The sequence below is a fragment of the Alternaria alternata genome (assembly GCF_001642055.1).
Source record: "Alternaria alternata strain SRC1lrK2f unplaced genomic scaffold CC77scaffold_24, whole genome shotgun sequence".
In the NCBI taxonomy this organism is placed as follows: Eukaryota; Fungi; Ascomycota; class Dothideomycetes; order Pleosporales; family Pleosporaceae; genus Alternaria; species Alternaria alternata.
In genome coordinates, this window is record NW_017306213.1 from 295,708 (window position 1) to 317,728 (window position 22,021).

A 22,021-nucleotide genomic window follows, 5' to 3' on the forward strand; every position below is an offset into this window, starting at 1 on the left:
ATGATACAAGTCTCTCGACAGATCCGATCTGAGTACCGGCCCATGTGGCTCAAACACGCAACGTTCGTCATCGACTGGCACTCTATTCATGCATTCTTACAACTCAATCATCTTCGCCTTGGATCCGAGAGCGGCGAACTCGCTCATCTTTGCTTCGATATCGAACTTAGCTATGGTGATAGTGAGGGGGTTGAGATGTCTAAGTTGTGAAGATACTCGGGTGAGTGATCATGTCAAGGCTGAAGAAGCTGACGAGAGTGACGGGATATGCGCGTGTGAGAATTTTCAGCGTCGAGAGTGAAGATTTCGTTTCGTATCTGCGCAGTGTTTGCAGGTGAACGGTCTTGGGATCGCACGCCCGTTTGCGCCCTCCACCCTTCACATTATATGCACTTTCCGCTTATCACCACACACAAGCATCCTTGAGTAAGGAAAGAAGCCACATCCAATATGGCGCCGAAGCCACCACCCGCGAAGGGCGCCAGCAAGCGCATGCAACAAACCATGGAGGTCCTGCGACAAGATACAGAGTTCAACGAGCGCGTGCAGAAGCCCTCAACCAAGTCAATGTTCTTCGATCACTGTGCTCCATCCACGGTAGACAAGCGGCAGCGAGATCGAGCAAACTTCAAACATTTCTGCGAAGTCTTCTACAAAGAAGAGAACGAGATCGATATGTACGCGGCCGAAACATTGACCGACAGAGTATGCCGTTTCCTCGAAGGAATGTCGAGAGCTTCAAAGGGAATGCTACACGATAAGGTGCAGATGGCTACTCTGACTCAAATCCGCCAGGCCTTGGAGTGGTGGATCACTGTCTTCACACCACTACATCAAAGAGAGAAACTCAACATCTTCTTAGAGCAGGGTACTTCTACCTACTACAATAAAGCATATTAAAATTAATGTAGATATTGATTAGGAATCTAGAAGTCTACAATACTATTAGTCTTTATACGCTCTTTTGTTAGGAGCTATTGTAAGCTGCAAGGTAAAGCTTGTTATCTCTATACATGTTCGGTTTTTCCCTTGTGTACGGTGACACCTACTTTCTCCACCTTTCGTACCGAATTCCACACCCGCGTGTCAAGACATATCCGCCTCATCGCGGTAGAGCAAGAACTGTCTATCGAACACAGACAAAAGAATAACTTGGGGACGCTCGAGCTTCAGATGTTCTACGATCAGATAAAGCTTGAGAATAGGGGATTAGACAACTTGAAGCAGCACTACGTTGCGTGGGTGTTGGCGTTTATAACGGGCGCGAGTACCTGTGCCTGCTACAAGGAAGAAATCAAACGCTTCTCAGCCAGCCCCCCTGCTGCGTTACAGTCTACAAAGGCAAAGGATAACAAGGGGTGTAGCTTTCAGTATCATTGTAGGCTCCTGTACAACCTATCGATGCATATGCCTCTGCTGTTACACTCATTGTAGCAGGCTGAACGGAGAGCTTCCCAAGAGGTGTTCCGCATTTTCGGCGTCTGCGTGATGAGGTCAAATTTACCCCTCACCAATGTGCCCCCACTACCCAAACTCAACACTAAACCCTTTCATTTTCTGGCCGGCAAAATTTTCAGCAGCTCCACCAACCAGCCTGTCGGTCACTTTCCAGACCACTCATTGTGTATATATTGCTTCTAAATTTCGATTCTGTATCGGTTTTGTAGTGTACGTTTTCCAACTTCGCACTTCTCGCTTGCCCCCGCTAATAACCATTCTAGGTAGCGGTTATCACTCCGGATTCTGATCTCAAAATCGGTGTCTTCCGGCAACCCCGGTTCGATTCCGGGCAAGACCTTCTTTTTGCAAACGTGTGTTCTTTTTGCTTCCTTTTGCACATGGCAGCGTTGTAGCGCGCACTTGGGTGTGGGTGGACATGCGGCGCGTCATCTGCCTGTGTGACGCGAAGCGGTGCTTTGGGCACGAAGAACACCATTTTGACAACAGCCCTTCGAACATGGAATTTAAGATTTTTGTTAGGCCTTCTACTCATAGGTGCGCATTTATACAGACAGTGTATTTGCTAGAGTGTGATTAAAGTCTTGCGTACAAATCAATAAGAACGAGCGTCTTTGTGGCGTGCAATAATTGCAAAGACAGTTGATCGTTGCTTCCGTTTTCGAGACACTGGATACTCAGTTCAACAGCGCATCTCAGCATTGAGTAATAAACACAAAAACTCAAGAACAATACAACATTTGCTCTGGTCGCGATGAGCCGAGTCTGGAAGCATCACGCTGTAGTGCAATAGAGGAGTAAGATATGCTCGGTTGATATAACAGTACAATGCTGTTGTGTCATTGGTCTATTTCCCTTTCAAGCTTTACCGCTACTACCACAAATGTCCATCCACCTCTCCGTCTCCTTTTGTATGACCTCTATCTGCATATCAATCAACTTCGCTAGGGAAGTAGTTGGTGCGTGCTTCCTCAGCACTTCATTCCCCACCTCAAGTAGAAGCTTGTTGACATTCAGCTTGATTGCGCCAGATCGTATACATCTTTGCATGACTTCAGCAGGAAAGTCATTGGTGCCGTGTAACGCGACCAAGACGCGCTTATTTATCTGCTTGTCTATCGCTTCGAGGCGGTCGTAGTGTAGTTGTCCCTCCTTCGGACCAGCGGGGCCGTAATCGCCGTGTACGTTTCCGATCGATGGGGCTAATATATCGATACCGGCGTTGATGAAGTTGTCGACATCTTCAGGCGATGTGAAGAGCGCTGTGCAAAGTCAGAAACGGAGGAAGTTTATGATGGTCGTCAGTCTAACGGCATACCTTCAAGATCTCCTGTATCGGCGATACCATCTTCGCCACCTTCTATCCGCCCGCTCTCTGCTTCTACAGCGATGCCTTTGTCATGACACTCCTTGGTCAGTATCCGAGTCTTCTCTAGATTCTCGGCTTCATCGTAATGCGACATGTCGACCATGACTGAGTCGACCGGTAGCGTCGCGATGATCTCTCGGATGTGCTCCACATTCTGCGCGTGGTCGATGTGTAAAGATAGAGGTACTGTTGCGGTTTTTACGGCATGCGCGGCCGCATGGGCGAGAAGGGGCAATTGCTTGAGGGTCGATGGGAACAGCTGAATTATCAAGGGCGATCGCTTCGATTCCGCCGCGCGAACGAGGGCTGTCAATTGCTCAACGTTGTAGCTGGAGACAGTCAGAATTGTGAGTGACGTTTACAGTAGCTTCGTACGCGATTGCAGCCATGACGCCATAATTGCCTTTTGCAGCGGCATTGAGTATTGCTAGTGTTCGATTGTCTTTGGTGACCGCCATGATGGATGGTAACAATATGCACTTTGAAATGTCTCAAATGTTTACTGATGTGCAGTGCTTGAAAGACATCGAGCGCATAGAGTTCACGCGATCGGAACGGTTTCGGAACCGATGTTGTATTGTTTCTCTGCGGCATGTTTGGTTCGGGGAAGCCGCGACCCTCAGGCTCATTGATTGGTGGTCGTGCCGAGGATCAAGTATGACGTTGCGGAGAGGCGAACGGTACGTCGGCCGGCTCACTGGGCCCCAGCCGACGTGCCTCGTAACGAGGCACACGTTCGACTGAACAAGGTGATTAGTATTCTATCATGCACCCCGCTTCTACCCCACGATGCAGGGATTTATGCCACGGCTGAGTGGTCTCCACATTGTGAGTTTTGTGGAGAAAGTACACTCGAATTCAGGGCGTTCTCCGTTGCGCACCGACCCACAATAGCCTCGCTACGTGGTTCTTTTGCACCGTTTTGCTTTTTCGGAGTTGTGTACAGATGAGGCCTCCTTCATAGAACCACTGCGTCACAGTGGAGCCAGAGCGAGGGGCCAAAAGTCCGTTGCATACGGTTCGATGGATGCAATGATAAGAAATTGACATGCATATGTGGAGAAAGGTTCAGATAGGATGACTGTATTCGGTACGATCGATGGAAGGTCATGCTTCAGCCCGCCAATAGCTGGTAAGATCGTTGAGTAGTGTCTTCGGTGGGAACTTGGTGACATCGAGCGTCTGGTCGAGGAGGTTCAAGATAGCTGTTTGCTTGACGGGTTCTTGAACGCATAAACCAGCTGAATAGTGTAAGCATTATTTCGAACAACATGCGTGATGATATAGGGCTTACCAGCATAGATGGACTTGAAGTTCACCATGGCACTTGGAATTTCTCTGCCTTGGTGTGCCATCGCAATGCCACAGATCATGTCTACGCTTTCGTCCAGGCTACGTTGTCGAATCCGGAATTCGTCGACACCTCCCATTGAAGGCTGGTTGATGAGAACTATGATTCTCGCAAAGTGAAACGTTTGAACAGCAGCTGCGTACGAAGGAGGGTGAATCCAGATGGGCGCAAACATGGCGCCAGGTCCAGGTGGCGGTCCTCGGTGAATGGGATGGAAGGATACTGGGAGCGCTCGATGCCAATCTTCCAGAGCTTGCAGGAGCTTTCCGGCTTGGTCGATGCGAGTGTTCAGGTCGTACTTCTTTTCGTTTGCGGCAAAGTCTACACATCGCCCACATATGTACACAATCCGCAAAGCCAATTCGTCCGGGCTTAGGTCCATCAAACGCTTGGTCGGTCTCCAAATAGTTAGAACGCGACGTCCTTCGCGGAATGCGACCCAGGTATCTTGACGTATCCATTGCCACCAGGCAGCTCTCCGAAGTGGGTCTTTGGACTCTCCGTTGTTGTTTTGGCTCCTCTGTATCCAGAATATACCACGCAAATGTCTCTCCCAGGCTCCGTTGCTGTATTGGCCTTCAGAGTCCCACATCTCATAGGTACTAATGAGAATAGATGTTGATATAATCTCCCTAGACCTATTGTAGGAAGGGTAGAAAAGATTCTTCGACAGGTACTGCAAAGTCTCATAGTAATATTGTGTTCCCGCCTGTAGCAGAGGACTTTGAAGGTTCCTCATCCTGCCGTCGTCGCCGTCCGGGGATGGGTCTTGTATGTTTAACCGACAGATTTGTGGCTCATTCAGGAGTGCCATGTGCCGTGCCGACACAGCGAGTAGAGACTTCATGAGGCCTACATTATGGACAGCCAGAGAAGGAACAGTTTCCGTAAACTGCCTGGAAGGGTCGTTCAGATCCAAAATAGGACCAATCACAGCAATGTAGTGTTGAAAAAGCACGAGCTCATCGTCAGACATGGGTATGGGGTTGGTTGAGTTCCATTGCTCATGTGCCGACGATTCGGCTTCTAGTGCTTGCTGGCTTGAGTGTAGCTGCGGGCCTGAACCTGGTGTATCCGCGACAGGACTTGACTGTCTGGACAAATTGTTCCTGTCTAGGTCAACATTGAGGTTGTACTTGTCAATGTTGTTGATGGCATCCTCGGCAAGCAGGTCGTAGTAGGCCAAAGGTGCCGAATTTGGCGACGGCAATGAGTTGATGACGGTCGACGGAGAGTCGAACAATAGCTCAGGAGAATTGTTCCAGAGCTGAGAATCGATATCACCTGGAATTGGTCGTCTAGCAGGCCCTGGCGACGTGGCAGCAGCAGAAGAGCCATCTTGAGCTGGTGAAGTTTCTGATTGAACAGAACCAGACGCATTGCTTCCCGTGCCGCCAATGGGGTCATTTGGCGACGGCCACAGACATTCTCTGTCGGATTTGCTGCATGTCGCACATCGTGGCCTCAGCTCGTCACACTTCACCCTCCTTCGTCTGCAGGTAAGGCTGTCCAAGTTAGCCGGCGGTTAACCAAGAGACCTGCAGCATGTAACCAATACAGAGCTAGCGAACATGACCGTTCAAAGATACAAGGCGGACACGTGCTTGGGGAACAGCTTACCATCCGGTGGTTGTACGTAAGCCCTGCAAGCGACGGAACCGTCGAATCAGTAAAGGCCTCACACCCAGTCAACACAATTAGACTTACTCGCGCTCGAGATGGACGGGGTTTGCGCGGCTTAGGATTGCCTGTTGACGATGCTTGCATTACGAATGATGTTGCGCATGCTGGTGGAACTTCGCTTGGCCCTTGAGGATCCGCTTCGCCGGTTAGGCCTGCCGTGGGGAACGAGGCTGGGGCCAATGGGAAGGACGCTCAACTAGCCCAGGATACCACAGCGCATGCAGAGCCCGGATTTCTGATACCTCGCGGAGTTTTGCAGGATGATCTGACGGTGGTTAGAGAAGGGAATCGTGTTCACTCTGGAAAAGGCCCGCGGCGAATACTCCCTCGAAGGCCCCGCGCCAGTCCAAAGCACTGTCCACCACCGGCTGATTTTGGGAGGCCTAATGTACATGATACAGGTCCTGGAGCATGTCTGATAGAAGAGGAGCAGCAATGTCCACTCGAAGTATCAGTGGATTCACGATGTATACAGGCGGCGTGCAGCAAAGGAGACGTGCTTAGTCAGTTGTGGCTGTTGCGCATCCCGGGTTACAATTTCGTTTTCTTGACGTGTCGCCTCATCCTTCTCACCTGCACGACATGATCGACACCACTACGGACATCGACAACAACATCGCCATGCATCACTTGACATCTTGCAGAGGAGGGAAGCATTTTAATAAACTTTGTTGAATTGGTCCTAACAAAACCAAAGCCAGCCGGCAGTTACAGACTCCACCCAATGCAGTATAACGCGAAGAAGCAACAACAGAACACTTCTACCAGGCGCCGACAATGCCCGCAACTGGGATGTCGATACCCGTAGTGTAGCTGGCACCGTCTGAGAGGAGGTACACATACGCACCGCCAAGTTCACGAGGATCGGCCAATCTAGGCATACCGCCATAGTACTGCATCTTCAAGTTCCAGTCGGGCGCCCTCTCGACATAGTATGTCATCTGTGTGCGTACGAAACCCGGCGATATCGAATTCACACGAATGCCGTGCTTTGCCCACTCCATTGCGAGAGTATGTGCCATGTTGCGGACAGCGCCCTTTGTCCCTCCATATGGTGCTGACGGTGCTGCCCTGTTTGGCCGGTACGATGTCATGGACGCTGTGAAGACGATCGAACCCTTGATACCAAGCTCGATGAATTTCTTCGCGGCTGCCGTTGCGCAAAAGTACGCGCCAAAAACGTTTAGGTTGAAAAGCTGTTCGAGCTGTGGGCGATCGAAGTTGAGTGCGGGCTGATGTTTGGTCATTCCTGCGTTGGCGATCATGCCGTCGATACGGCCCGACTGGGCAACAATCTGGTCGATGGCCTTCGTGACGCTTTCTTCAGATGTGACATCGCAGTGCAGGTAGTGTACGCGCTTGAGATTTGCCTTCTGCAGCGCCTGGAACTCCTCACCGGGCTCGAAGAGGTCCAGGGAGTAGACTTCAGCAGCATCGTTGGCGAGGCATACTGTAGCGAGGCCGAGTCCAATACCTGCAAGGTCAGCACTTGTGTCAATTCTCGGTGTTCCTCTCTACCAACCTCTGTTTGCCCCGGTAATAGCGACTACCTTGCCCTTCAGAGTAATTTTCCAGTCAAAATCTTCTTTTGGCTCTGTAGTAAGATAGACAGGATTCTCGACAGTCTGCTCAACTTGACCGTTGTTGGCGTGCCCGCTGGCAGGCGCTGTCTGGTCAGATTGCGGTACGATCGCGGAAGGAGACATCTCCGATTGATTTCTACTGGTGTAGGTTTGGGGAGTGCGGCAGGTCTGGCGAAAGAATGGAAAACCGAAATGATGGAGAGGCAAACACCACCTGGCTGGCACCCCGCATGTTTAAGTACATCTCACACACCCACCCCACAAGAAACTGGTGGCAACGGAGTGTGGTTGATCGGTACCAAATGCTCCCCACGGGCGAGAACGATGCGAGCATGGTCCACAAGGCAGGGATACTGTAAAGACTCGGTTCAACCATCTTCGCAGGAGCAACGGCCTCGTGGCGAGCTTACGCGCCGACGCGACTTGCACGTGTGATAGCTACCACTTGCCTTCGCTTAGTGGCACAAAGTTCGCCTCGAGGCACACCGTCGGGTGTGCACCGAATTAATGCATGGAACATGTTCTGTCGTGTTCCTCGACCAATCACTATTGTCAAGCTTCCTGTGCAGGCGGGTCTGATGCGGGAACTTCGGCTTGTAGCTCAAGACCTGGGGTAAGAAAAAGGCCCGAACGCAATCTGGGGAGGTCCATGCTGTTTTTGGCAAACATCAAAACCTGAGGGCAAGATACGTTTCCACTATAAAGCACCATGGGTGTCGCACCCATCTAGACGTATCGGCGACTGCTATCGCAATACTATACAGCCTGTCGTTTCAGGCTCCGCTTCGTTGCTTCCATATCCGTCCCGCTTCCGTCGTTTCGCGCTCAGGAACACCATGTCGTCGACACGCCACTCTCTAGAGCCTATAGATGTGAAAGAGATGGACGCAACGAAGCATGTAGAGATCGCTGAGGACTTCACATGGACGAAAGAGGAAGAGAAAAAGCTGGTCCGCAAAATTGACCTCTTTTTGCTCCCAACAATATGGTTGATGTACCTGCTATCATACATGGACCGCACAAAGTATGCTTATCTCGAAATGGCGTGACAGACGATGCTAACGAGTTGCCAGTATCGGAAATGCGAAGATTGCCGGTATGGCTGACGATTTGCAACTCAGCTCCGATCAATACTCCATCGCTTTGGTTGTATTCTTCGTGACCTATGTCGTCTTCGAGCCGCCTTCCAACATGCTCCTGGTCCGCCTCAAGCCGTCCATCTACCTACCTGTCATCATGATCATTTGGGGGGCTTTGACCTGTTGTATGGCTGTCATCGATGACTTCAAACACCTTGTCGTACTCCGAATCTTCGTTGGTGTCTTCGAATCGGGTTTCGCGCCAGGAATTATCCTCATCATATCGTCCTGGTACAAGAAAGACGAGCAATCGAAACGCTTCGGTGTATACATGTCGGCTGCGATCCTCAGTGGCGCATTTGGTGGTCTTCTTGCGGGCGCAATAACCGGCGGTATGGAGGGCACAGCTGGTCTTCGCGGATGGCGATGGTTGTTCATCGTGGAAGGAGCCGCAACCATTGTATGGGCAATGGTGGCATACTTCATCTTGCTGGACTTCCCTGCTAACACAAAACGGCTCACTGATCGAGAGCGAGCTATCGCCATCGCTCGTCTCCGAGAAGGCGGAGTCCGAACACACGTTGAGGGTGAGGAGAGGATGGGCAAGGCAAAGTCTTTCCGTCTTGCTATCATGGACTGGAGGACCATTTCCTTTATCCTTGGCTACATGGTAAGTCCATTAATGTGGATCATAGAGCACTCGTCTAACGGTGTCAGGTTATCGTTGGCTCTTCTACCCTCTCGTACTTCTACCCGACCCTGATGACTGGGCTTGGCTACACGGACACAGTAACAGCCCAGTACATGACCGTCCCCATTTATGCCGTCGCCTTCGTTTGCACAGCGGTCACTACCTACTTCGCCGACGCCATTTCTCACCACCGAGGCCTCGTGATCGCAAGCTGGCTCGGCTTTTCCCTCATAACGTCGATTCTCGTGTGCGTAATCTACGACTTCACAGCACGATACGCACTACTTGTTCTCATGGCCGCTGGTCTCTGGGCCTCGAACGCCGTTTCTCTATCGTTCGCGAGCGCAACGTTTGGGTCTATGCAGCCTGAGGTTAGGGCCATCGCGATTGCGCTCGTCAACGCTATGGGCAATCTTGCGCAGATATACGGCGCATACCTGTTCCCCGGCGACGATAAACCAAAGTATCTCATGGGTTTCGGAGTTATCTCTGGTATGTTAGGGTTCGGTGTGGTCGTGTACATCTTCCTCCACGTCGCATTGAGGAGAAAAGAGGGAATGACCGCATTCTTTTGAGACATACCAAAACACTTATTGACAGGAGCTCTGACACGAGTTATGACTATTCATGTTTATAGATTATTATGGAATTCCATTTTGTTGCCAGCCATTACAATAACACTTGCGCGCCACATGTATGCAATTCGACGTACGCAAAAGCTCACATGCTTCTACCCTACATCAACAACACGACGTCGCCCTTGCTTCCATGTATGTGGGGTGACACTGTCACAGCAAGCACCCGGTATATAAAATCAGTCTCCATATCCTACGATACCTCTCTCCACTACCATCTCCGGCATCTTGCAACACACGGGATTATCACGCACACTTACCCAAGATTTATAACAACAACGTAGGCCGTCATCTTTTAGATCGATCAATAAGTACTATGGGTCTCTTCAATTTCCTAAGAGATGACACCCCGCCCCCACTGTACCAGCATGGCAAGCTTGGCGAACCAGGCTGTCACCTGTCCACCGTACGGCCCAGGAACCCAGATCCTACTGCTCGTGAGAGCAGTAACTATAGCTCAAACCGAAAAGGTTTATTTAAGGCGGAAATGTTTCCAATGACATCATCTTTGCAAGCGCCAAATAGAAGAAACCCAACGGGCAACACCTCTGGATTCGGTTCTGTTGTTGTAGGCCCACAACGTGGCGAGGAAGCCATGCAGAAACTCCTGGGACAGATGAATGAGAGAAGAAGTGGTCATCGTTCAGGGGCGTCTGGTAACTTTCCGGGACCTGAAAATCGAGGAATAAACCCCGGCTTTTTTGGACAGCCCAACCCTAGAAGGACCGGCCGTTCCAGAGATTCATTCATGCAAGGGCCTATGGGCATGGATAGAGGAGGTGGAGGTGGAGGTGGAGGAGGGGCGAGACTTGATGGCGTTGGAAATTCGCATCCCGCTTGGAATATGGATCACGTAAATGGAAGTGCTGGTACAGGTAGCCAGAGAGGACGAGGACCGACAGGTGGTCCTGGTGGTATGGGCGGATTTGAGGCCATGGGGGGTATAGGTTTCGGGCGTGGAGGCATGGATGGATTCGGAGGCACAGGTCGTAGGCGTTGACGGTGAGTTTGTTGGAGATAGTGCAGCCAAGGCATCTGTCGCCTCTATTGATCACATACGAAAGCCTCAATATAAATCTGAATCCGGCGTCTGAATCTCATGCGGCTAGTCCATGGCACTTCCGCAGCCACTAGAAGTCTAGCGCTTTCAAACTAGCAATAGCGAATGCGAAAAGTGTGAAGAGAAAACCTGCAACTGCAAATCCACCCTGTATATCCTGTCTCACGACTGACCACACAATTCCAAAAATCATGCTTGCCAGCGTACCAATCAAGCCTAAAGCAAAGAGCTTGAACTCGTCGATCCCAGTCACGACGTCAATTCCCCAACCAAGGCTGTACGCATTAGCATAAGCTCATTATCAGATCGGTTGGTTTGACCTACCTGCTGCCACGTATGGGACAAGGTTCGAGCTTGTCGTTCTTTCGTTTCGGTATGCTTGGTAGTAACACCGGATATGAGGGGCTCTCGTCTGGATGCGTAAAGAAATGCATCAGTAGATTGGGGCCGATTGGAGGAACGGTCTCCGCAGGCATTGGGTAATATTCATACTCGTCCTTGTAAGACTCAGGGGGTACGTCATCGGTCGTGTGAATATCTACGAGCTGATGTTGATACAAACGGAACTGAGATCAGGTGTTAGCCACGAACGGCTTCAGGTATTCCAAAAGTTGGAGTAAGAACTTGCCTTTACGAATCGTAGGGCAGTTGGTTTCTTGAACGAAAGGAACATCTTGTATCTTCCTTTAGACTGTAGATACCGTTGCTTCAGGAGCTTGAAGAAGTCGAGGTCTGATCGGATCTGGCATGACTGCAGTGGAGACATGCGTACGGCGTAGCGACTCCAAGGTATACACCAATGAATGAAGTGGTGTTTATGCTGTACTGATCCGGACTGCGTTATACATTGCTTTGTCGCCACATGATTGGCAGTCGGGTCAGGAGTTTGATGCTGGGGAAGCGGGATATTGCTCGACGCTTCGGTACCAGTAAAGTAAGACAAGAAGCGTCGTACGGTAAACGTTGAATTGTTTCTCGGCGAGTGCTGTGAGGCGGCTTGCTGATATATTCGTCGCACAGAGAGTAACCTCAGTTGTCGCGACCGGTTATAAGCACTTTCTGTAGACAATGGTGCGTAGTTGTCGAAGATGGTTTTCCCGCATGGCTATGAGAGGTCAGCTGCATGAGTACAGTTGTGGTAGGAGGTCAAGAAACCTACACAATCATAACTGATCGTGTCATACACATCTTTACGTAGGTTACCATCGGATAGAGTCTGAGCACTAAGCCCTTGCTGCCATACAACACACCTAGACTTCCTTCGATTCTTATGGGAAAGACCTGAAATTGTTCTTGCGAGCGTCAAAAAAGCTTCGCTTGAGCATACAAATGTCTCGAAAGACTCGATTTCGGTCTGGCTATATATTGTGGTTCCCGAGACGTCTCCATATGTCAAACAGCTATCGATGCCTGGTATGAGTGGATAATGATGCCATGAGGGTGTTTCGCTCGTCCAAGACGTCATGACTCTCATGATAAGCTGGAATGGATGTTGACGAATTTTCTTCAAGCCAGCACGATCAGAAGCTGAGAGCTTATGTTCTTCTGCCTCAAGTTCAAGGCAGGAAAGAAATCGACTTAGGTGTGCGCGTCGTACTTTTGCCCAATCATTCTCAAAACGATGGGAAACCGCTTTTGGTGGATGTATATTCCGCAGTATGATATCGATCATCTCTTCTTCATGATTGCGCGTATGTTGTACAAAATTTCTTATATTCTCTTTCAACGACTGGTATGCAACTCCTTTAAACAGGAAATCTTGGATGCTCGAGAAGGCAGGCATGAGCGTCGAATCGAGCTCATCCAGACCGATAGGCTCGAGTCGCTGCAATGACCCAGAAACGTGCTCGTCGTTGGAGAGGACATCCCCGGAACTGAATTTCTCTTCGATATCGTAGTGTTCGTATATTCGTGATGAGATGTGTCGTAGGCGACGTCGCAGAAATGCGCAGGCATGGTATTGCGGAGTGGAATCAGCCTCAGCGCGTAGATCACTCTCGAAGGCTGCTAGGAAGAATTGCACATCCTTAACCTGTCTCCCAATCGGTATCTCAGGTTGAAAGCACAGCAGCCTCTCCCACCTCAACTCAGGGTCCTCGATCAGGACTTTTAGTATCTCCGCGACGGTGTCTTGCCCATCGGTTGCGATAAAAGACGTACATCTACTTAACGCAATCGAGGTGGAAAAAATGCTCTCATCATCACTCAAGCTCACATCTGTATCTGAGGCATCATCAACAATATCTGACTTCTCTATGGATACTGCGTGTTCTTCGGCCCTGCTGAGTCCATGTGTGGAACAGGAGTATCCTACCAGAATCGTCTTCTCTTGAATGCCGTGACCCCGCTTACCCAACGCTGCACAGGGGTCGATCGCATGCTTGTAGTACAAGCAACGACAAACAGAATATCTTTCAACGACCTGGTAGCACATTCAAGATCGCGGTTGGGGTGTTGAGTGCTGTGTGCTTGAAAGGCTGACTGCGGGGTAAGCTCACAGCGTAGGCAACAGCCTGCCATACAAGGGTCACTCTTACAGCAAGTTCGACAATAACCTTTCTCTAATCTTGTAAGGCCATAGATTCTACAATACTTCCGAGCTTGAACTGTAAAAGGCAGTACTCCATGTCAATTTAGATGCCCGTTTATGATGAAGTAGCTGCGCATTAGCACGGCAGACTTCCTACCTATCGTCACCTACATGGTAAACTGGTCAACTATCTAAGATTTCGTGTATTGAGGAGCGCCTTTGATGTGGTGCGTCCAAACTGCCAACAACGTCCCAGCTCATTCCATGATTTGATGGCGCAGTGTTATACGAATCCAGTGAAGGGTTTCAAACTAATCGCAATCGCCCATGACTACCTTCTTCTGCGCCTTTAATGGATGCTGTGACGGGTTGATCAGCACCTTCATCCATAATTAGCAAATCACAGCCAACATCAATCTGTACCCATAGCCGCCTGGAACATCAACCCCATACGCAGCCTCTTATTCCGAAGCTCACAGTTCCGATAGCATGTGTTGTTTTAACCGATGCCCCACGCCTCCTCCGCGTCCAATTTGTTTCGGCAAGCTACTCTTAGTGAACTGTCACTCCGCTGCTAACAAGGCCTTCTAGTGCCAGCGGGCAGATATACCCATGTCCCAGTGAATGCTCACCCCACAGGCAAAAGTACGAGACGCGTACCTAGAAGCGAAAGATATACCAGTGGCAGTGGCTTGGAAGAGCATCGAGGCCGCCATGTGATTCCTCCAATACCATCACACAGGGGCCACGCTACTGGTCAGAGCGGCTCTGGGAATGGTGCTCCTCGTCGAAGAAATCATGGCGGATCAAGAAACCATCGTAAGTGACATGTTCAGCAAATGCCTTCGTACTGTCCAGCATCGTGCCGGCACCTGTTCTTCCATTTGTCCTTTTAGTCACTGCGCGCAAGTATAAGATTGATCCTGGGGCTTCCCACCCCCTTTGGATACCTGAGACACGTTCGATAAGACAATATGGCTCGAGATCTGTCTACAGCACCATCGAAGCCAGGAGAGCGTACAAGGAAGTTCCAACAGCGCAAGCACCTTACCTCTTACTGGGAAGTCCTAGGTGATAAGTTGCGGGCTCGTAAAATGAACAAGGAGAAGAAATCCAAAGCCTCTGGGGCAGAGGAGGAGGACAGGTCGCATCGTACATTGTGCCTCGTAGTAAGCAGTGACGCAAGAGAGAGCTGACCATGAGGCAGATGGCCATACAGACGGCCCTCTATTTTTCCCGCAACATAGTAACAACCGTGAAACGGACGACGATGACATGGTACCACCGCAGCTATTCCGCAATGCACCCAATCAAGCACCGCAGGGGGCATTCTTTGGCCAAGGGCAGGCTCGATCGCACCACCACCACCAGCAACAGCAGCCTCAGTTCCACCGTATGCCCACCATGGCTGACGGTCGAGGGCTACAAAGCGGAGAGATGGAGGCGCATTTGCAGCGAGGAGGGCAGACGGAGTATGGCGAGCGACCACGAGGGCAGGGTCCCAGCGTGTATATTGATACTGAGGCTCCTGTTCCTAGAAGGGCTCGGAGCGGAGGTACGCCTAGTCGGAGGCAGTCTCAGCACCCTTGGGAACCAGAGACGCGGCATTACGAGCAAGAGCGAACAAGAATGAGATGATGCTGAAGAAGCGAGGCGTGATGAGGGTTGAATCTAAGGTGAAGTAGGCTGCAAGGTGCGACAAGTGCCTATGAGCCAACCTTGTCAGCTATTCTTTGTAACGTGTATCCAAGTCTATCATTTTCGAGTTAGCCAACCATATCGCACGACGGCATATCCCAAGGCGCATGTGATGTGTGGTGTTAGTGACAGACTGAAAGAAGGGTGACAGAAGAACAGTGGAGAGCGGCCTGGATGCCGCGCAGTGGAATTCTGGCCGGGCTTATCGATTAGCCCTGGGCGCATTTCCAAAATTTCCACTGGCACCTCGACACCAACAACAACAACCACAAAAGAGCGCCCAGAATGCCGAAACGAAAGCGCGAGTCGCCTGCTCCTACCGCAAAGCTTCCTCCAGCTTCCCTAGCCACGCCTGCGAAACAAGCCAAGAGCTGCCAAAAGTGCCTCGAAGCTGCGCAAAAGCCGCTTCTCGCAGCGCTGAAACATGGTTCCTCGCTGGAGCGCCAGAAACATAGTCGCAGGAAGAAGGAGGCGCAGAAGAAGGGCGACCAGAAGGCAATTTCTCGCCTGGATGCCGAATACCAAGTCTTGAAGGCGCTGAACCTGGAGCAGCTAGGCGATCAGCATTTGCGCAAGACTCTGGCAAGGGTCAAAAGCTTGAAGGACGCGGAGCCACTACAAGAATACATCGCTGGTATCAGGGAGGGAAGCAAGGACACCAGTACTCTCAATGTCACCGCGAGGTTGTTCAAGGTGGTGCATGTGAAGAAGGTGGTGGATGGTGTCGTTGAGGACTTGAAGAACATTTTGGGAGCCGGCAAAGCCAAGGACAGCAACCAGAAGGAGGAAGGGGACAAAGCCATCAAGGCGGAGGGTGCGAAGAAGCAGAAGGATGACAAGAAGGCGAAGAGCTCCAAGTCTGCCCAGACAGAGGACGTGGAGATGAAGGACGCAAGCGACGAGGGCGACGATCCATACATGGCTTTCAGCGCGCGGATAGCTGCGCCATCTTCAGGCGAGGAGGGAAGCGAGGGCTCAATATCGGACGACGATCGACCCCCAAGTATCGGAGACAGCGAAAGCGAACGCGACCCCGACGACGATCTCGAGGCCGAGAGCGCAAGCGAGGATGATGAGGAAGAAGGCGCACAGGCAGACGGGACCAGCGAAGACGAGGGCGCAGCCATCTCCCGGGCTGTTGCTCCTGCTTCAGACGAGTCTTCTGCCGATTCAGAATCCGACTCCGATTCCGACGAAGCCGTGATACTCACCAAGAAGAGCAAAACCAAAGCCATAGAAGATAAGCCCACCTCGTCCGCCTTCCTTCCCGCGCTCAGCCACGCCGCCTACTTCAGCGGCTCTGAATCCGAAGCCTCCGACCTCGACGTTGACGTCGCTCCACGAAAGAATCGCCGTGGCCAACGCGCCCGTCAAAAGATTGCTGAGATGAAGTTCGGCGCAAAAGCCAAACATATTGAGAAAGCACAACAGAACGTCAAGTTCGACGCCAAACGAGGAGCCGTTGCCGGTGATGGTAAGCGTCAAAGACGAGGCAAGCCCATGGGTCCTGGTCTCCAACAGAGTGGAAGCAACGCAGAACCACTGGGTAAAAAGGACGATAAAAAGGATAGGAAGATGGGCCTGGGTGTTAAACGGGATGACAAGGGCGAACTGCATCCTAGTTGGCAGGCTGCGAAGATGGCAAAGGAAAGCAAGAAGTTGAAGATTGATGTTGCGGGCAAGGGTGCGCCGCAGGGAAAGAAGGTTGTTTTTGATTGAAAGAGATACCCAAAAATCGGACGAGGTGGTGTGGTAACACAAAGTTCTCTTCTGTGCATGTCAATTGTCTTGGCTTGCTCGCCCTTCCTCTACGTCTTGCGGGCTTCTTTGTTATGTGACAGGAAGTTCGGTATGAACATGTCAACGCAGGTGATGGGTAGGTGAAAACGAGTCTTGTACGTTTCATGCAAAGAAGCTAATCATGCTATGCTACGGCCTATATTCGCTTGCGCTACCTTTGTAACTTCTCGGATCCTACGTGTCCTATTGCTTCATCCAGTTTCACAGAGGACTCTCAGATACTTCACCCCGGCCTGCCATCCTATCGCAGAAACTTATTGACACAAGTTCGGGCAGTAGTACTTACAGGTACCGCGGTACGTTCCATGGTTGCCGTCTTCAACAAAGTAGTCCTTCATCTTGTTGATGCATGTCTTCTGGCACCACGTCCGCGTCCTCCAATGGACCGACTTGTAGCAATTCTAGTGTTGTCGGTAAGTTTGAAGAGAATAGGAGATAGAAGCAAGTGAGTGGAGCTTACCGTGGTGCACTCATCGCGAAATCTCTTGCATTTTGTGCATGGCAGTTCGACTTTGTTGACCTGAACCTGAAAGCAGTCAGCAGATGCGCGAAAGCTGAGGAAGGAGAAGCTATGAAACTCACCGCGTTGATGACGTCTTTACCCCCATCTTTGCCATTGCTTTCTTCACGTCTGTCAACAGCCTCGAGACTGGCACAGTGAGGATAAGGCTCGGCAATGCAGACATCCTCTCGGTTGCAGACCACATTGATAAACCACTTGTGGTTGCTATTGCAGCGCTTGAAAGCGTAGCGGCCAAGCAGGATGAGCGGAAGGACTTCGCACTGCGCATCGCCATCGCGACATTCCTCAGTGGCAGGGAACTCAGCACCATTGTTACCAAGATCCTCAATAGCGGAAATATCGCTCTCTGCGCTGAAAGGTACGTTCCTATCAGGGTTCGAAGCACACAGAGCTGTAGCATTCTCAACGCAGATGTCGCCAGGCTTGCAGATATTGACAATCGTCCACTTGCCGTTGACACATTGACCGACCATGTGACCATTGAGGGCGCACTGCTTCTCGCCTTCAGTGCAGGCTTCACCGTCGAGAGTGGAAGCAGTGGTAACGATGCCCAGGAGGGCGAAAGTGAGGATGGAGGTCGCGAAGAGCTTCATGATGGGCTCGAATTGGCTGAGATAGACCATCGGAAATTGAGAGCGTGGTGTGAGGGATATTGAGAAGAGGACGGAAGAAGAGACGCGAGGAAGCGCTTACATGATATGAACCTATTTGGGGTCACAGATGTGAAGTGAGCGGTGAATTTCACTGGTATCAGAGGATATGGTTATCTTCGCGTATGCCACACTGCCATATTATTGTCTTCGGGGCTCTCAACAGCACCTGACTGACAAACATGAACGCGACATAGAGTTCAACCGGCCTGGATAGTTATTGGATTTTGTGTGCAACGTCTACAATGTAGGTATCACACTGTAGACACATCATCTGGTTCCTGAAGATCGTAGCGTTTTTCTCGATACGCTCCCGGTGTTCTGTGTGCTCTCAATACCCAATGTGAGATCTGGTAGTTGTGTTGTGTCGCGTAGTCACGTTGTGACGCGTCGGTCCCAAAGTTGGTAACACCCCGGCCTCGATTTGAGAAATGGGGCGCATGGGACGCTTTTCACCACCGTGCACGATACGCCTATAGTGTAAGGAGCGAAGTTCATTGACTGAACGTGGCGTAATAAAGTTCAGAACGATTACAGCTGAGTCCTGTAAAACTGGAATGCGTACCATACTGCTGACACCAGCTCGGTCGCGTGGCGCAGCGAATGCGTCAGATGCCCCTGAACTGCGCCTCAGAGTGGTCACTAAAGCGGGGATGTCAAAGTCTAGCTCAGCCGGGAGGGACTATCCGCTTGCCAAGTAAAGCTTCGTGATGCTTGGCTACCTGCCGATGCATGCTGACAATCCCGTCAAGCCAGCAGTGTTTATCCAAGTTTTGCGGCTTCAGAATGGTGTTTGCTCGTCTTTTTCGCGTCAATGAGTTCTTTGAAGATTCTCGCCGTTGGCAATCGCACCGGTGATGCTTTTTCTGACGCCGGAGATAGCGGCACCGCCTCACCGCCAGACCGAGATTGCGCCACGTTTCAAAGCTCCGGCCGTTCGCATTTGTTACACATCGTGGGCGATCTCGAACAGATTTAGCTGCAGATGTAGTGGGTTCATCGATGTACGAGAGGGGCTGATGCTGATGATTGAATAAATACCGCACCCCACCTGCACCCACCTGGACATTAACAACCCTCTTTCAACATCTTCTTACCCTACGCAACAAACACAACATACTCACCATGGGCTTCCTGAGTGAACTGATCTCCGATTTCACCGGCGGTGACAAGCAAAATCAACAGCAGCAGCAGTCCGGCTACTCCCAATACCCACCTCAACAGCAGCAGCAAGGTTACTCTCAATACCCACCCCAACAGCACTCTCCGCAGCCACCTCCAGTCTCCCCACCTTGGTATGCTGAGTGGGATGGGCGCGAAAACCGCTGGCTCTTCGTGAACCAGCACAACGGCGAGCGTACTTACCAATATCCTGGTCCCGGCTACGCTCAACAGCAGGGCAACTACGGTGCTCCACCACAACAAGGTGGATACGGCTACGGCCAAGATGGCTACAGCAACCAAGGCGCATACAACCAGAGCTCGTACGATCCTACCCGCAGTGGCCATCAGGAAGAGAAAAAGTCTGGCGGCAATGGCTGGAAGTACGCCGCAGCTGGTGCAGCAGGTCTTGCAGGTGGTGCATTGCTGATGCACGAGGGCGACAAGATTGGTGCGTAATCACACAACTCTGTATCATTCCCTCAGTCCACTAACTCTACCTTACAGAAGACGGCTGGGACAGCGCCAAAGCCAACGTCTCGCATGGCGTCGACGAGTTCGGTAACGACATCAGCAACTTCCCCGAGAACGCCGCAGGGTGGACCGGCGAGCAAGTCGGACGCGTAGAAAACTTTGGCGATGATGTCGAGCAAAAGTGGGACAACGGCGTCAACGATATCGAGAACTTCCCAGAAAACGCTGCGGAATGGACTGGCGAGAAGGTCCAGGCGGTGGAAGATATACCGCAAGATATCGAAAACAAGTGGGATAACATGACGGATGGTGTGGAGCAATTTGGAGATAACATGGAGAATGCGTACGACGAGGGCAGAGATGAACAGAGATACGAAGACGACTACTGAGATAGTATGGCTGAGCATGAAATGTAAGACTCGAGAACGTGGCATGTAATCATGATTGGAAAGTGGTTGGGTGTATCTCGCATGTGAATGTCTGCCATGCCAACCGCAAGGTTGACTTGGTTCATTGTTCTCCTAAAGACAATCGAGACTTTGGCTACGCGGGGTATCTATTATAAGAGCAAGGAACGTGCAAAAGGAATCCTTCGTTGTAGGCGGAGCTGTGCTTGGCATGCTCGTAGCGAACTCCGGTCCTGCTGACATTGTCGCAGCAACACTATGCCATAACACCACGATAGCCGTTCGAGCGCATCGTGGGTCTCACTCAAGTCCGCCCCGCCTACATCAGAACTACATACATGTCGAGCGCATGATGCAGCAGCGTGCATTCTTTCCTCCATCCACCGCGTGTAGGCATCTGCTCGTCGCCTTGAGGCCAAGAGTTTGCTGCAAGCCGTCTGAATGAGGCGCAGTTTCGTTAGTATGCTCGACTCGGGTCCCGTTCCACCATTGCAGGATGGTGATGCGGTGCAATGTCACCCCGCCAACAACCTCCTCGTCGTACGCACATAACGTTGTCGAGCTGCCAGCTCTTCGTTTCGTATCGTTTCGTCATACTCATACCTCCCTATCTCAATTACTCCATCCCGATCGAATACGAAGTTTTATAATACCGCCAACCTAGCTATGCATTTCCCAACACTCCCCACCATTCTGCAAACCACTTCTCTTGCAACTTCAACAACCCTCCTCGCTCTATCGGCTGTTACAGTCTACCTTACCACAGACTACACAAGCTCGCTAGATTATAGAGTCCCAGCAGGGTCTTACAAATGGGTTGGACGCCTTGGCTCACCTGAGCGCGGCGCGTACTGGGACGCCGTCGACTCTGGAAGTAAAGACTTCGACATAGTGACACTAGAGTATGTGAACAGTAACGATATCTGGATTCTGACGAGTGGGTGTGTTGGTCTGGTTGCTGGTCTGATGGGATGGCTGGCTGTGTGGTGGATGTCAAGGAAGGAGAAGGTGTGTTTTCTCACCCAAGACCGTTGTGGAACATTGCTAAAAAAAAACGATTCAGCACTCAACAGCTCGTCCCTCTAGCTTTCCATGGATGCTTGTCTCTTCGATCTTCTTCGGCACTGCGGCGCTCGCTATGTCTCTCACGTCCACAATCTTCACATCACAAACTAAGGCCCGTCTGCAAGGCGCAACTTGCATACCAAATTCTGTTTATACGCCTGCCAACAACTACTTCGTTTGCACACGCGAGCTAGCTGCTTGCGACCAACTAGAGAATATCTATATGGAGAATATGGAGTGGAGCGAGAGGATGTGCAAAGAGGCAAGGGCGAGCAGAATGATTTTGGCACCAACTTTGGTTTGCGCAGTAGTCTTGATCGTCGTGTGGGTTGCGCAGATTGTTGTCAGCAGGAAGCGGGATACTGCTGTCGCTGATATGAGAGTGCAGAGGCTTCAGCAGGAAGACAAGTGGGAGAAGTCGACGGTGTATGAGCCCATGAGGTATGACATGCGAGAGAAGGCGTGAGATTTTGCGCGCTTGAGATGTGGATGTAACCTGTCGCTGGAACCATTGTACGACTCGGAAGATGCAATTGACAGCGCACATTTGGATGGAAACGAGAGTGATTCCGAGAACTGGTAAAGAAGAGATGGAGATATATCTCCGGTCAACACCACTGTAGCGACGCCTCAATGTTTCGTAGCCTGTAAATCTCAAGACTTCAATCTGGGACCTGCATATCGGATTTAATACTGCGACGACGAGGTGGAGTTCGCCCAGACTTCCTTGCATAAGACTTCCGTTCTTGCCATTCGCTTTGCAACTTGCTTTCGTCGGACATGTAACGTATTTAGAACTAAGGG

At 51.0% G+C, this 22,021-nt stretch overlaps 11 protein-coding genes across 11 annotated transcripts; 6 read left to right on the forward strand and 5 right to left on the reverse strand.

Moving 5' to 3' along the window:
• Window positions 1-450: 450 nt before the first annotated feature.
• On the forward strand, window positions 451-900 carry CC77DRAFT_1012897 (hypothetical protein; the record flags this gene model as incomplete). Its single annotated transcript, XM_018523799.1, has 1 exon — window positions 451-900. The coding sequence occupies one exon, from the start codon at window positions 451-453 to the stop codon at window positions 898-900; it is 450 nt and encodes a 149-aa protein (XP_018381168.1).
• A 1,363-nt stretch (window positions 901-2,263) lies between these two features.
• CC77DRAFT_436050 (fructose-bisphosphate aldolase) lies at window positions 2,264-3,609 on the reverse strand. Its single transcript, XM_018531670.1, has 3 exons — window positions 3,203-3,609; window positions 2,777-3,156; window positions 2,264-2,720 (listed from the first exon to the last, which is right to left on the reverse strand). Exons 1-3 carry the CDS (start codon window positions 3,283-3,285, stop codon window positions 2,317-2,319), a joined length of 867 nt encoding a protein of 288 aa, XP_018381169.1. The 5' UTR covers window positions 3,286-3,609; the 3' UTR covers window positions 2,264-2,316.
• A 325-nt stretch (window positions 3,610-3,934) lies between these two features.
• Window positions 3,935-5,945, reverse strand: CC77DRAFT_1034731 (hypothetical protein; the record flags this gene model as incomplete). The annotated part of the gene is made up of 4 exons (XM_018526889.1): window positions 3,935-4,068; window positions 4,122-5,683; window positions 5,799-5,821; window positions 5,886-5,945. The coding sequence occupies 4 exons, from the start codon at window positions 5,943-5,945 to the stop codon at window positions 3,935-3,937; spliced, it is 1,779 nt and encodes a 592-aa protein (XP_018381170.1).
• Window positions 5,946-6,557: 612 nt separating this feature from the next.
• Window positions 6,558-7,567, reverse strand: CC77DRAFT_998735 (NAD(P)-binding protein; the record flags this gene model as incomplete). The annotated part of the gene is made up of 2 exons (XM_018536542.1): window positions 6,558-7,335; window positions 7,384-7,567. The coding sequence occupies 2 exons, from the start codon at window positions 7,565-7,567 to the stop codon at window positions 6,623-6,625; spliced, it is 897 nt and encodes a 298-aa protein (XP_018381171.1). The 3' UTR covers window positions 6,558-6,622.
• Window positions 7,568-8,280: 713 nt separating this feature from the next.
• On the forward strand, window positions 8,281-9,789 carry CC77DRAFT_1012901 (pantothenate transporter liz1; the record flags this gene model as incomplete). Its single annotated transcript, XM_018523800.1, has 3 exons — window positions 8,281-8,468; window positions 8,518-9,193; window positions 9,241-9,789. The coding sequence occupies 3 exons, from the start codon at window positions 8,281-8,283 to the stop codon at window positions 9,787-9,789; spliced, it is 1,413 nt and encodes a 470-aa protein (XP_018381172.1).
• A 376-nt stretch (window positions 9,790-10,165) lies between these two features.
• On the forward strand, window positions 10,166-10,849 carry CC77DRAFT_1012902 (hypothetical protein; the record flags this gene model as incomplete). The annotated part of the gene is made up of 1 exon (XM_018523801.1): window positions 10,166-10,849. One exon carries the CDS (start codon window positions 10,166-10,168, stop codon window positions 10,847-10,849), a length of 684 nt encoding a protein of 227 aa, XP_018381173.1.
• Window positions 10,850-10,891: 42 nt separating this feature from the next.
• CC77DRAFT_998741 (hypothetical protein) lies at window positions 10,892-13,371 on the reverse strand. Its single transcript, XM_018536543.1, has 4 exons — window positions 12,069-13,371; window positions 11,538-12,014; window positions 11,234-11,475; window positions 10,892-11,184 (listed from the first exon to the last, which is right to left on the reverse strand). The coding sequence occupies exons 1-4, from the start codon at window positions 13,341-13,343 to the stop codon at window positions 10,980-10,982; spliced, it is 2,199 nt and encodes a 732-aa protein (XP_018381174.1). The 5' UTR covers window positions 13,344-13,371; the 3' UTR covers window positions 10,892-10,979.
• Window positions 13,372-15,345: 1,974 nt separating this feature from the next.
• Window positions 15,346-17,125, forward strand: CC77DRAFT_436110 (Bud-site selection protein). The gene has a single exon (XM_018531671.1). It carries the CDS (start codon window positions 15,423-15,425, stop codon window positions 16,854-16,856), a length of 1,434 nt encoding a protein of 477 aa, XP_018381175.1. The 5' UTR covers window positions 15,346-15,422; the 3' UTR covers window positions 16,857-17,125.
• CC77DRAFT_436115 (hypothetical protein) lies at window positions 16,995-18,262 on the reverse strand. The gene is made up of 4 exons (XM_018531672.1): window positions 17,520-18,262; window positions 17,398-17,463; window positions 17,066-17,338; window positions 16,995-17,006 (listed from the first exon to the last, which is right to left on the reverse strand). The coding sequence occupies exons 1-3, from the start codon at window positions 18,081-18,083 to the stop codon at window positions 17,192-17,194; spliced, it is 777 nt and encodes a 258-aa protein (XP_018381176.1). The 5' UTR covers window positions 18,084-18,262; the 3' UTR covers window positions 16,995-17,006; window positions 17,066-17,191.
• A 916-nt stretch (window positions 18,263-19,178) lies between these two features.
• Window positions 19,179-20,271, forward strand: CC77DRAFT_436139 (hypothetical protein). Its single transcript, XM_018531674.1, has 2 exons — window positions 19,179-19,722; window positions 19,779-20,271. The coding sequence occupies exons 1-2, from the start codon at window positions 19,236-19,238 to the stop codon at window positions 20,132-20,134; spliced, it is 843 nt and encodes a 280-aa protein (XP_018381177.1). The 5' UTR covers window positions 19,179-19,235; the 3' UTR covers window positions 20,135-20,271.
• A 437-nt stretch (window positions 20,272-20,708) lies between these two features.
• CC77DRAFT_436132 (hypothetical protein) lies at window positions 20,709-21,897 on the forward strand. Its single transcript, XM_018531673.1, has 2 exons — window positions 20,709-21,160; window positions 21,216-21,897. The coding sequence occupies exons 1-2, from the start codon at window positions 20,819-20,821 to the stop codon at window positions 21,681-21,683; spliced, it is 810 nt and encodes a 269-aa protein (XP_018381178.1). The 5' UTR covers window positions 20,709-20,818; the 3' UTR covers window positions 21,684-21,897.
• Window positions 21,898-22,021: the final 124 nt, after the last annotated feature.

What these genes read in the sequence shown, in the direction of transcription:
- CC77DRAFT_436050 (XM_018531670.1), bottom strand. Translation starts at nt 3,285, where the DNA reads ATGGCGGTCACCAAAGACAATCGAACACTAGCAATACTCAATGCCGCT. An exon ending in GGCGTCATGGCTGCAATCGC is followed by an intron (nt 3,157 to 3,202) that starts GTACGAAGCTAC and finishes GACTGTCTCCAG; the next exon opens with CTACAACGTTGAGCAATTGA. An exon ending in CGATACAGGAGATCTTGAAG is followed by an intron (nt 2,721 to 2,776) that starts GTATGCCGTTAG and finishes GACTTTGCACAG; the next exon opens with CGCTCTTCACATCGCCTGAA.
- CC77DRAFT_998741 (XM_018536543.1), bottom strand. Translation starts at nt 13,343, where the DNA reads ATGTGCTACCAGGTCGTTGAAAGATATTCTGTTTGTCGTTGCTTGTAC. An exon ending in ACACGATCAGTTATGATTGT is followed by an intron (nt 12,015 to 12,068) that starts GTAGGTTTCTTG and finishes GACCTCTCATAG; the next exon opens with CCATGCGGGAAAACCATCTT. An exon ending in CTGCCCTACGATTCGTAAAG is followed by an intron (nt 11,476 to 11,537) that starts GCAAGTTCTTAC and finishes ACCTGATCTCAG; the next exon opens with TTCCGTTTGTATCAACATCA.
- CC77DRAFT_436110 (XM_018531671.1), top strand. Translation starts at nt 15,423, where the DNA reads ATGCCGAAACGAAAGCGCGAGTCGCCTGCTCCTACCGCAAAGCTTCCT.
- CC77DRAFT_436115 (XM_018531672.1), bottom strand. Translation starts at nt 18,083, where the DNA reads ATGGTCTATCTCAGCCAATTCGAGCCCATCATGAAGCTCTTCGCGACC. An exon ending in GTAAAGACGTCATCAACGCG is followed by an intron (nt 17,464 to 17,519) that starts GTGAGTTTCATA and finishes GACTGCTTTCAG; the next exon opens with GTTCAGGTCAACAAAGTCGA. An exon ending in TTCGCGATGAGTGCACCACG is followed by an intron (nt 17,339 to 17,397) that starts GTAAGCTCCACT and finishes CGACAACACTAG; the next exon opens with AATTGCTACAAGTCGGTCCA.
- CC77DRAFT_436139 (XM_018531674.1), top strand. Translation starts at nt 19,236, where the DNA reads ATGGGCTTCCTGAGTGAACTGATCTCCGATTTCACCGGCGGTGACAAG. An exon ending in GCACGAGGGCGACAAGATTG is followed by an intron (nt 19,723 to 19,778) that starts GTGCGTAATCAC and finishes TCTACCTTACAG; the next exon opens with AAGACGGCTGGGACAGCGCC.
- CC77DRAFT_436132 (XM_018531673.1), top strand. Translation starts at nt 20,819, where the DNA reads ATGCATTTCCCAACACTCCCCACCATTCTGCAAACCACTTCTCTTGCA. An exon ending in GGATGTCAAGGAAGGAGAAG is followed by an intron (nt 21,161 to 21,215) that starts GTGTGTTTTCTC and finishes AAAACGATTCAG; the next exon opens with CACTCAACAGCTCGTCCCTC.